We start from the raw sequence: 13,461 nt of genomic DNA, 5'->3' as shown, positions 1-13,461 counted from the left end.
ATCCATTTCTGGAAGGCAAGATACAGACATTAAAACTAGCAACTATCAGTATCTTATCTTCCATGAACATTTCTATCACTATGCTTTGTAATTTTAAATAGGTACGGAAACCTTTATTGTTATTTTTTTCTGTGGGACTCTGGCACACATTAAAAATGAAATTCAGTTGCCTACTCTCAAAAGTGTACACATACATAACACATATACAGATATGCTATACACATTCATATGTATATACCTACACCCTAACATATAAATATTAATCACTGTCCATCTTAATCACTGTCCATAGCGGGAAGAGGAAGCTTGAGAATTCACAAGGTTGATACTGAATGGAACAAAATTGTGGCTGAATCTGGATGTTCTGCTTCGGATACCACAATAGCAAGAAAGATAGCAAGGAATGCCATTGTTTCAAACTTATCCTGATCAAGATGCACTTCTCCATATTTATTTTGAATTTCCTAGGTTTCAGTGAAGCATTCAATTTCTCTGGACAGCACTCGTTTATTCTATGGTATGATTAAGCTCCTTATTCTTTTTTCTCCAAAGAGCCCTTGATTCCTTATGCTTAACATTTAGCCCTCTTCTGCATTATATTGTTTTTGAAGAAAAGTTTCTGAGTCATGGTAATGGAAGACTATGTGGGATTCCAAGGGGTTATACAGCATTGCTTTTTCTGGTAAATCAAAGCCAGGTCACATCCAACCTGTTTATATATAGTTTTTTTTTTTTTTGTTACTTCCCTTGTTAATCTTTAATATTGAACTGCAATTAACAGAATAAAATTTATATCCCTTCCATTCAAATTGTTTGTCCCTAACCATATAATTTATTAACAAAACAAATATCATTAACTGCAATAAAAATTTATTCTGTTGGAAGAACCGAGAAAAGATCACATGGTCTACACTGGGAAAAGGGTTGGCTATGAGTAGGAAAGGGCATAAACCATTGATTTCTTTTTCTAATCTAGCACTTCCCATCACTCATTTTGGATGGAAAAACTTCCATCTATGATTCCCAGTACGCATTTTAATGGAAATTCATACTCTGTTACTGTATCTTAAGAAAGGGATCAATAACATTTTAGGAAGAAGGCATCACTGCACAATTCTGTGCAGTGTTGTGAGTGTCAAAAATATTTTTTCTTAAATAAACATTAAAATGTTAAAAAATCAAAATAAAATACAAGTTTTGCAAATGTAATATTTTGATGTAATGAAGAAGCTTTTTTTCCTAGTCCATCTCTCAGAACTTTAAATTTTCCTAGATTTTATTTTTAAACAAGCTATAGTTTCTCTTGAATAGCAATTTTATATATGTTTAAATAAGTTACTATTATATCAATGACATATTAGTTGAGATACTCATTTATGTAATTTTCAGGTGATTTATAGATGGCAATCATTGTCAAATCTAATTAATAGTGCATAGAGTTACAAATATATAACTACTCATTAATGTGACCATATTAATCTGGAAATCAAGGAAAAGTCCATGCTACACATCATTCAATCACAACATCTTTGAAGACAGCTTTTACTTTGAAGCATTTTACTTACTTGGTAGAACACAGGTTTATAATTAGTTGAGAAATTTTGCAAGAGGTCATCACCAGTATAGTCTATAGGAAGATTTTCCACACAAAGGCACTTTGAATGTATGAGTTCTGGAGTTATTTGATTAGCATCCATCCACTGTGCGAAAAGGACATTTTCACCTAATGGTTTCCCGAGAAGGTCCAACCTAGCCTTTGCTGCAGAATCCTTTTTCATGTATTCCACAAAACCATAGCCCTTGGAATAGCCCGTGACTTCACTGTATACCAAGAAATGTCTCTCAATATTCCCATAAGGTCGCACTAGCTCTTCAAACTCTTGCAACGTATAGAAAGGGGGCAAATTGGTAATGCAGAGCAGGGCATCGGTTGGCTGAAGCTGCAATGATATTTCTTTTCCTCGGAGGGAATGTTGATGAAATAGCCGTATTGCACTCTGAGCTTGCTCCCCATTCAACAAAGTAACAAAAGCTGAAAAACAGCAAATCAGACAAAACTTTTATGTAAACTCCGCAACTGGGTTGAGGAGGTTTTAAGCTCTTGGGAACTATCAAGCCTTGTGATTTCTAAGCCCAAGGTGTCTTGAAACTGATATTATTTCACAACCCTTTCACACAAAAACCCCATTCCCCTGCATTCTCCATTTCAGCAATTATGACTTAGGAAAGGTAGTGTTATTTTCTTCTGTTTTTTTTTACTCTCAACTGTGCTGACACAACTCTTTTGTTTGCTCATGGACTAAGAAAAGCCCAATAATTTCTTATAGATTAATTGATTAACTTTTGTGAAACTCCAATATATGTAGAAGGCATATGTAACTCTGTAATAGCATTTTTTTTTTCATAATTTAAAATCAGTATTACAAATTCACAATATTAGCCATTTTCTTTCACTAAAAAGTGGAAGCTTGGCTCAGATGGATCCTCTCCATTGGACTTTTTCAGGATTTGCTACTCTTCCCATCATTTCCTGGAGATCCACCAGAAGATCAAGAGGTAGAACCACCTTGAGATCAAATTCATGGGATGCATACATGGGATGGGGGAAGGGGGGCACAGTAGGAAAGAAGGAAAGACAATCTTTATATGACTGTGCCAGTTTTTAACCGAATGTAATAAGGAGGAATGGTTTTTGGTCAATGCAACAATGTCATTGGAAGGTAAAAGTGTTGCCTGGCACATATATCCTTTTAAAGTTATTGCCGACATATCATATTTTGATCAGACTTTTCCTGAAATTCAATTCCAGGAAGCTCTGGTTGCAGGATTATTGTTTAAAACCAAAAACATTTTTTTAATTCTTGCATTCCTATTAATCATCTGTTTCTACTGAACACTAAAACTCAAGTGGAAGCAAAATAGAATGGTAAGACGATACTACTGAGAATCAGGAATGTTAACATCTTCTTTCAAGCCTGAATAATCAAAGGTTATACTATCCTCGAGGGTACTCAAGAGGTTTACTAAATAAAATATAAATGGAAGTCTCATAGAGGAACTGGTTACAATGAAAGGCAAGTTTCTTATATCAGAGCTGTGCCATCGACCCCTCTAAGTCCTTTCAAAGTTACAACTAAAATGACTTCTGAATGTAGCATAAGAACATTTTAAAAACGTAGGAAGTAATTCTTTTAATAAAGGCTCATAACAGCTATGTGGGCACATCCATAATTTTTTTGACAACAATACACAATTCATTCAATTTCCTAGTCTAGATTACTACCTTTGAATTCTGGAAGCCTTCGAAGTTCTTAATGTTTTAAGGACAGCCAATAAGCAATCATATTAATATTACTTAATGTAATTTAATTTTTTTTATCCTATTCCTTTGCATTCTTGTTGGAATCCATCCCCAATATGTCAATCAAAGACCAAACATTGGAAAACATATTTTTTTTCTTCCATTTAATCATGTCTAATTTTTGGAGGCTGTCTGGACAAGTCCCTACAGTTTTCTTGCCAAGGTTTTTCAGAAGTGGCTTGCTGTGGCCTCCTTCATAGGGAGGAGAGAAAGTGACTGACCCGAGGTCAGTCTTTGTGTCTAAAGCGGAACTCGAACTCACAATCTCTTGGCTTCTAGCACGATGCCTTAACCACTATACCATTTTTGTACAATCCTGATTTATTTAATCTAAAGAGAAACTCTAGCTTATGGAAATGCAATGGGATAGAAGAATCACTCCAAATCAGGCAGCATATTTTATTACTGTAGGCAAGGTTTTCAGTGTCAAACAATTCTTCATTTCCATTACATCCCCTATAAAATCCTATCCCTGATATCTATTAATGTCCCTGGAGAGGAGTTTTAAGAAGTCTAGCTGGGGGAAAAGGAGGAGGAGGATCCTTGTGGAACCTTGGCATATATCATCTTATACAAATAGATAATTTTTACTCACAGTATTATACAAAAAACCAACCAGGGCATTGTACAAAAATAGTGTCAGTTATTTTTTATAGTTAAGTTACCTACCATAATTATCCAACTGTAACAATGGTAGGCAATAAGTTTCACTTCAGAAGTTCTGAACTACACCTCCTCTAAGGTTCAACTTGTTGTTGCCTCCAAACTGTAAAAGGCCTTCACAATTTTAACCATCACTGAGTTCTATTCTCATGTGTCAATAATGCAAAAGCACTTTAAAATGGATATTTTTTAAATAAAGATTAAAACTCATTGATGGTACATACTAATAGCCTAATAATTACCAAATTCAATGTGACATAAATTTAGAGAAAAGATTTGCCTTTAGTGACATGGGCAGCTATATACATTTGATCAATAATAATTTGCTAGTAGCATTTCTTTTTCAGCGGTCACTTTGCACACTCAAGTTATTGATACTGAACAACTAAATTATGAATATGCATTTCTAAACTGATCCCATTTCTAAACTGATCCCTATACTATAGGCTGAAAATTTGTTCCTAATTTAAAAATATAGGGTTTCCAACATTTCCTAACCCCTTTCAGATCTAAAATAGAAAGTAGTAATTATAAATTTCTTTATTGTAATGTTTATATAAAACTATAACTTCAGATTTAATCATGTTAGACTGACTCAAATATTTTTTCTGTTTGCCATTTTGTTATTCAAACAAACTAGTACAATATGATTTGTACATATTAAGAAAAGAATTTAATTAATTAAGAAAATTAATTAAAGAAAAATTAATTAAAGGATCAAAGAAAATTTAATTAAGAATCAGTGTGCAAGAAATATGAGGTAAATGTCAGTTTCTGACACACATACACACACATAAACACACTTAAGCAACAATTTAATTAAATTGTTATTAAATTAAATTGTTATTAAATTGTGAAATCTAAAATTAATCGAAATAGCCAAATCTCTTAGCATAACGATTATATTGCAAGTTTTTACCTGTTCGTTTATGTTTGTCCACATAGCAATACTTCAGCTCAAAGTCTTTTAATAATTCATGGATTTCCTAAAAGAAAAATAATGTATGATTAAACACAATCTCAATGGAATGATTCTTTTTATTTCAGCTTAGAGACTTGAAAACATTCCAGGTAAAAATTATTCTGGAGACATGCTGCCAGAAAATATTAGTTAAGTATCAATATGAGTATGATGCAATTCAACAGTAAGCAGGACCCTCTGAACAGCAGAATTCACAACATCTTATTTAAAAAATGCCAACATTTGCCAAAGATTAGCTTTCAAACAAAATCTTGAAGTTGAAGGGCATTTCCTCACAGTGATATTTTCTTTCAGCTACATTATATGTTCTTTGTAGAAAGAGAATACCAGAAATACCAAGCCTCAAAATCTAAACTTAAACAGTCACGTATCACGAAATGTATGAAATTAAATCTTAAAGCCAATTAGCTGCCATAACATCTGCTACCAGAATTTAACATTGTCTGACACATCAGTACTGAATTTTGAAAACCTGCTTTTTATTACTGTGAAATAAGGCTGCATAGGAGTAGAAAACTTCCCCCCCCATTTCTATTAACTTTCTCTTCTGCTGTAAAGCATTTCTCCTCCTCTATAATTAGTTGTATTGTGCAAGTCCTCATGGAATACAATAGCTAGCATCTGCATCCTGTTCCTCTAGTGTATTGATAAGAAAAGAATCAGCAGAGAAAAACATTTGAATGCTGAAGTGTACAGGGCTAGGCTTCCAGCTAAATATTGATTTTATACTGAGTCCATAATTCATATAAGTCGCACTTATACCATTATGAATTAGCACTGTCATTGTTATATAGACCGGTGTACTTGTTGCAATTTATGAAATTAGCATAGTCGTGTTGATAATAAGATAATTCTAGAAGGAACATTATTTTTTTTAATTGCATTTTTATTGGAGTTACATTCTATCGTTTCTCCAGACAGGTAGCTGGGGAATGTTCTTTCATTTTATTCCATTAGAAGTTTTGGAAGACTGGGCTGAAAAAGAATGACTAATGCAAATCCACCAAATGAGCTTCCATGGTTTAGAGTGTTTTGGTTCTCTCTAGTCTTTGTCCACACCTTAACCATTATACCATCTGTCTTTTTTATGTGGGCTGGAGCTTTGGAGTCTTTGGTTGACAAATTATGTGCCATCAAGTCAGTGTCATCTTTTAGCAATCATATAGATTTTCTCCATAGTGAGCCTGCCTGGTTCTTCAGGTTTTCCAATGATGTATCCATCAGCCGCCTAACTGAGTCTATCCAGTTGATCCCAAAGATAAACAGTAGAGTACAGTTAGATATGACTTTACTACTCAGCTTCCACTGAACTGGAACATAGAGCACTCTGTTCTACTGAGAATACAAAATTTCAAATGTTACAGTAACTTCAAAATTTGTATCTTCCTTATGTTAGTTGGTATGATTATGAATTGGATGAGATTAAACATATATCTTAAATCCAAGGGGGAAAAACCATAGAGGAGCCTTACTTGATTATACCATTTTGTTTGATTATACTATTTTATAAATAATCCGGATCTTATCCCTTAGTTAAAATAAGCAATGGATATATGCTTGGATTTTATTACATATCATCAGTGATTGTAGCAGATTGGAAGTTTTGTCTCTTATTCTATTTCTGCTATTAAATTAGAGTGCTGAAAACTTCTGCTTTTGCCACAGTACGATCTGTGGCTTCTCTGGATATTGCAAAATGGAGAAATTGTCTATTGCCTACCACCTCTTTGTCTATCTTGTAAGTATGTCTTTATTGAATTAAGATTTTATATTATACATTCTGCTTTTATAGAGGTCAATACACAAATGGGCCAGTTAATAAATGGTGACTTATTTTTGTAAAGTGATATGGCTCATTAAGCTGTTTAGAGTTAGGGTTCTTTGATGAAATTCCATTGGAATAAATGATCCTTATTGTTCACCAGATACTTTTCGTGCCAACAAACAATGTAAGTTGTTTGATATTCTGTGTTTCTTGATTTGTTTTAGCAATTAGAAATCATAAAGTTAGTTGCTACGCAGTTGCATAGGTCATAGGAGATACCTGGTTAAGAGTAGTTGCAGTTCACAGAATACATTTAAACTAATTTAGTTTTCTTTGTTTTATACAACAGTGTTAGCAAAATAAATTGTATTTCAGATAGGTTGGATTTGGATTGGATTGGATGAGGTTAGGATACCTGACTTGAGATTTAAGTTTTCACATGCAAAAATATGATTGTGTGTGGGAACTGTGATAGAATACTAAAGTAAAAGATAAGGCAGCATTAGTTCAGATTAAGAAGCACATTTAAAATTTTGTCAAACGCAAGAATTATGCTAGAGTTCCATTGTTGGGATTTTTCTTAACTTGAGGTGCTTCAAAAAATGTGCCCCCTTGTGGTCCGTATTTAAGTATGTACAGTTTTATTTATTTAGTATGATTTGATTGCTTATTTGTACCCTATGACTATCATTAAGTGATGTACCTTATGATTCTCTACGAATGTACACTGAGAGCATATGCACCAAGACAAATTCCTTGTGTGTCTAATCACACTTGGGCAATGAAGAATTCATTCATTCATAATATTTTTAATTTTATACCATGTCTTTTTTCTTATATAAACACTCACAGCAGTTTTATAATATTTCAACCACCTAAGAAATACAAACAACATTAAAATCCATAGCATCAATAACAAAAGTTTGATAAAAGAAATAAATTTCTGCCATTTGATCATTTCCTAGATCCGTGATGGCGAACCTATGGCACACATGCCAGAAGTGGCATGCAGAGCCACTTCTGCCAGCATGCAAGAAGTTGCCCAGAAGAAGCCCACTTCACATGTGTGTGTGCATGCCCCCTGCCAGCCAGCTGATTATCGGGTATCTGCCATGCATGCGCAAAGGCATGCGGAGTGCGGGGGTTTACATGTGCAGAGGCATGCAATGTGGGGTCACACACGCATGTGCAGGGGGCAGGGGGAGTCACGCAAGCATTGCATCATAGGTGCAGGCACACAAGCGCATGCATGCGAGCGCACTTTTGGCATACAATGTGGAAAAGGTTAGCCAACACAGTCCTAGATACTGGGAACATGAGAGCTAAATGCATCTCTGGAAAGAACATTTTATAGTTTGGAAGACAAGACAAGATGTTCTCTCCTATACTGTGATCCTGGATATGAGGGCATCTTCAGCTAATCTAAGTTAACTGGGCAGACTCCTAATAAGAAATAGTTAGACCCTAAGTCATTTTAAAAATAAATAATCAACTAATTAAGCAAACAAACAAATTCATAAACAGTATTTTGATATTCTTTGTTTGTAAAAATAAGCCAAATGTTGTATATAGTTTCTAATTTGGATAACAATCCAAAGAATGGGCAAAATTATAGAAATATCCACATGTGCAAGCTGAAGGAATTTGCTCATGTTGTAAGGAGGGCCAAGAAATGGTGGGAAACGCTCAGTCTCCATTGATAACTAAAGCCCATCTGTACTTTGAATAGCTGCCATTATAAGAGCATAGCAGGAAAATAACACCTAGCCCAAGTAATGATGTTACCAAGTTTCGTTATCAACAAATTTTGATTGGGTAAATGCACTGTATTAACCAATGGCTTGTTTAACCATGATCTACTGAATAAGCGACAACTGATTTACAGCATGCTAAATTAAACCCTGATTTAATTAGCCCATGTAACATTTAAAAAACAATACCAAATAAAAGATGTTATCTTAGTACGTTGTGTGACTTAGCTTGTATTGTTACAGATTAAGTGCAGAGTGAAAAGCTGAAACTTTAATCAAAAACATTGCTTATCTAATAAAAAATATATAAATAAATGTATATAATCACACACACACACACACACACAGAGAGAGAGAGAGAGAGAGAGATGTTTATGTTCATTCCAGCATAACCAGAATACACATTTTACTGCATATCATCGACACAATACAGAAATCACATCAGGCAAAAATGGAAAGAAGGAAACAAGTTATATATTACCTGTCAGAGAGCAATCCCAAAGTTAGTATTCATACTTTAATATACAATTTCAGAGAGAAGTAATCCTGGTTTCATAGTCATTCATTTAGTGACCATTCAAAGTTACAAAGGCACTGACAAAAGTGACCAGTGAGTATTTTTCATGCTTACACCATTGAATAGAATACTTTATTGGCCAAGTGTGATTGGGCACACAAGGAATTTGTCTTGGTGTAAATACTCTCAGTATACATAAAAGAAAAGATACATTCATCAGGAGTCGAGAATCATAAGGAACGACACTTAATGATAGTCATAGGGTACAATAAGCAATCAATCATACTAGGAAACAGTCAATATAAATCGTAAGTATACAAGCAATAAAGTTACAGTCATACAGTCACAAGTGGGAGGGGAGGGGTGATAAGGAGTGATGAGAAGATTAACAGTAATAGTAGTGCAGAGTTTGTAATAGTTGAACAGGGTTGAAGGAATTATTTGTTTAGCAGTGATGGCTTTCGGGGAAAAACTGTTCTTGTGTCTAGTTGTTCTGGTGTGCAATGCACTCCCTTCCATTGAGGGAAGGAGTTGAAACAGTTTATGTCCCGGATGTGAGGGGTCTGTAAATATTTTCACAGCTCTCTTTTTGACTCATTTGATTGTAGCATCCGCATGGTCACATGATCACAATTCGGACACTTGGCAACTGGTATTTATGAGGTTTGCAGTGTCCTGGGTCATGTGATCTCCTTTTACAACCTTACAAGCAAAGTCAATGGGGAAGCCAGATTCATTTAACAAATGTATTATTAACAATTGCAGTGACTTTCATAACAACTGTGGCAAGAAAGGTCATAAAATGGGGCAAAATTAAGTTAACAACTGTCTTGTTTAGTAGTGAAATTTTTGGGCTCAATTGTGGTCGTAAGTCGAGGACTACCTGTAACAACTTAATGACATTATTTTTGGAAGGAAAACTGGTGCAACCATATTACATTTTTTTCATGTATCACACCCTAGCAGAGGCAGGGCTCTTAGAGCCTACATGACCAATTTTATGTGTACCACCTAAAAGTACCTTTAATGCCAACTGTGGTATATTGTCTACACCTAGGCACATCTTCAAGGTCATATGCATATGCCTTGAGATACAGCTCAAATAAATGAACGACCTGAGTCCAAGATCATAATGCACTCTTGTTTTTCCAATCTGCTAATTCAATATATGTAGTTTAATGGCAGGATCAAGTATCTTCTTTTTAGTCAAATTGAACACTGGTCTCTTATTTCATCGGTTAACAGCTGTCAAATGCCATGTTAATAAAACATGATGCTGCTTTTTGGAGGAACTACGCAATGATACTATGTTACTGCTGTTATTCAGGAATGGACCAGACCTGCCCATGAGAGGACAGAATTTTAAAAGAGAAAGGGAAATCTTATTTGTAAGTATAGGAGTTAAAAGTGCTTTCCATGAAAGGCAATTACAGAACAGCTTCTTGATGCTATGATGAACTATTTACTATTTAAAGACATGCCTGAAACATGCATAATGGTCATCTGCTTTTGTAAACATGCATCATTCTTCTGAGGATAGTCCATCAAATAAAATAATATCCAGCTGACATCTATAAAATCAAATTTTAAAGAGGGATTAACAAAGTACATTACACTTATCTGCTAAGTTTATTTTTAGATCATGGAAAATACACAGCAACTCTCAGTGTAGTTAAATCATGTTGTACAGCTTGGTAGTCATTGTGCTTTTACAAATATAGCTGTCAGAATCTCTAACTCTTGAACTGCAGATTGCCTGTGTTATTTCAACAGTTCCAAATAAGGGGCCATAAGAAATCAGGAATTATATCTCAGTGTGATATGCTTGTAGAAAAACACCATATAATGTTCTCATATTCTTTGAAACAAACCGGGATATTAACTAATGGATGATGGAGAAATGCAACAAACGTCAAATTACCGTGTTTCTCACATAATAAGGCCTGGCCTTATTTTTTTTGACCCCGAAAAACGGGCTAGGCCGTCTTTTCGGGGTGACTAATTTCCCCCTTGCATCCTCGGGTGGGCGGGCGGCGACAGCTTGGATGTTCAGGAGACCTTCCGCCACCGTTAATTTCCCTTCTCCCTTGCTGCCGTAGCTTTACAGCAACGCCGCGGCGTTTGGCGCAGCCACGTGCAGCCAGTCAGGGCTCCTCCCTGCAACCGGAGCCCTGAGGAGACACTTGGCTTCAGGCGCTCCTGTGGCCGCCTTCCCTTTGCCTTCGATGGTAAAGGACCTTGCATTGAAGCAGCCCGGGGCACGTAGCCACCTCCTCCAGCCCACCTTGAGGATTTGCCTTTTGTTGTTGGTATGCTTGGCTTCAGGCACTCCTGTGACGCCTTCCCTTTGCCTTAGAAGGTAAAGTGAATTATTTAAAAACCTCCGCTCATCCCGCCAGGCAGCGGCAGAGCCGTCGGGCTGGGCAGAACCAGGAAACACCCGCGGCTTGCTTTCCGGCTCTGCTCAGCTCGCACGGCCCTGATAGGATGAGCGGAGGTTTTTAAAATAATTCACTTTACCATCGAAAGCAAAGGGAAGGCGGCTACAGGAGCGCCTGAAGCTGTGTCTCCCTCAGGGCTCCGGTTGCAGGAGGAGCCCTGACTGGCTGCACGTGGCTGCGCCAACGCCGCGGCGTTGCTGTAACGCTACGGCAGCAAGAGAGAAGGGAAATTAACGGTGGCGGAAGGTCTCCCGATATGAAGTGCTCCACCAACGCAGGCAGCACCATATCCGGCATGCAACAAAGTACTTCCTAACGGCAAGCCCCCGCCATTCCCCCATTTCGCATGTTTAATATGGGTCTTAATTTGGGGGGAGGGGCTTAATTTGATTTTATGCCAATAAATCATACTGGGGCTTCCTATTGGTGGAGGCCGTATTGTTGGAGAAACACGGTATTTATTAATACCTTTAGAGTTTATACTTGCACAGAGCTACCTACTTTTCATACTTCCTTTTTTATTTTACATTTTATACCTACTTTTTTTAATTCTCATGAATCTTTATGACTATAAGGAGAAGAAAATTTACAAAGTCACTTGGGAATGAAGATGGTACATAACTCTATTCCCTTCAGCACAAGTACAGCTTTACCCATTTTAGAGTCTCAACTCTGATTTATTTATGTATTTGTTCATTTAAATTATTAACATATTGCTTCTCATTTATACATAGATCAAGGTGATTGTAGTGATATAAAAGAAAAGCAATCAAAAAAATGTGGCCTCTAAGTGTGCGGCATAGTTAAGGAGCAATTAATCAGCTACTCAACCAGGCATTTGGGATAAAACACATTATATTAAATTAAATATGCTTAAATGCTAATAGACACACTCAGGAAACAACTTACAGGAGAAAAAGTGGAACACTTTTTTTCATTTGAAAGCTAAATCATTTAAATATTACAAAGGGAGAAATTGCATGTATACAATAATTATTATTATCCTACACAAAGATCCTTGGAGTGCTACTTATTGCTATTTATTTATTTTGTCAAACAATTATTAGATAACAGGTATAAGTATAAACATGGTTATAAATACATGGATACAAATAAGAAAAAAAGAAACAATAGGACAGGGACGGTAGGCACATTTTGGTGCGCTTATGCACGCCCCCTACAGACCTGTTAGTAAAGGGGTGAGGTCAATAGTAGACAGTCTAATGTTGAAGATTTTGGGGTTTGGGGAAGATACCACAGAGTCAGGTAGAGTATTCCAGACATTGACTACTCTGTTGCTGAAGTCGTATTTCCTGCAATCAAGTTTGGTGCGGTTTATCTTTAGTTTGTATCTATTTCGTGCTCTTGCGTTGTTTTGGTTGAAGCTGAAGTATTCATTGATAGGTAGGACATTGCAATATATAATTTTATGTACTATACTTAGATCGAACCGAAGGCGGCGTAGTTCTAGGTTGTCTAGGTCTAAAATTTCAAGTCTGGTGGCATAAGGTATTCTGCTATGAGTAGAAGAGTGGAGGACTCTTCTCGTAAAATATTTCTGGACTTTCTCAATTGTATTAATATCAGATATGTAATGCGGGTTCCAGACTGATGAGCTGTATTCAAGTATTGGTCTAGCAAATGTTTTATATGCTCTAGTTAATAGAGTTATATTACCAGAGAAAAAGCTACGCAGGATTAGGTTAACAACTCTTAATGTTAACAACTCTTTTTGGCTATGTAGTTACAGTGGGTTCTAGCACTTGGATCATTTGAGATGAGTACTCCAAGGTCTTTGACAAAGTTTTTGTCATCAACAAGGTCTTGATTATTCAGCTTGTATTTTATTTGTTGATTTTTTTTTTGCCAATATGTAAGATAGAGCATTTATTTGTTGAGATTTGAAGTTGCCATTTGTTTGACCATATTATGGCTATACTATGTGCAGTTTCTCAGTGCTCTAGGAAAATAAGAGGGAAGA

At 35.9% G+C, this 13,461-nt stretch overlaps 1 protein-coding gene across 1 annotated transcript in view; it reads right to left on the bottom strand.

Moving 5' to 3' along the window:
* The window catches only part of RAVER2 (ribonucleoprotein, PTB binding 2), a 43,968-nt gene that overhangs the window by 25,984 nt on the left and 4,523 nt on the right, over positions 1 to 13,461 (bottom strand). Inside the window, exons 2-3 of the mRNA XM_087960409.1 lie at positions 4,944 to 5,010; positions 1,566 to 2,032 (exon numbers count right to left, since the gene is read on the bottom strand). Of these exons, the coding sequence (XP_087816535.1) occupies positions 1,566 to 2,032; positions 4,944 to 5,010 (534 nt within the window). The remainder of the gene's footprint in view (positions 1 to 1,565; positions 2,033 to 4,943; positions 5,011 to 13,461) is intronic.

Source organism: Notechis scutatus, chromosome 3 (assembly GCF_049901735.1).
Source record: "Notechis scutatus isolate UNSWTSFEM ecotype Mainland chromosome 3, rNotScu1.2, whole genome shotgun sequence".
NCBI classification, from domain to species: domain Eukaryota; kingdom Metazoa; phylum Chordata; class Lepidosauria; order Squamata; family Elapidae; genus Notechis; species Notechis scutatus.
The sequence above is the reverse complement of the archived record's forward strand: the minus strand, read 5'-3'. Positions and strand labels throughout refer to the sequence as shown.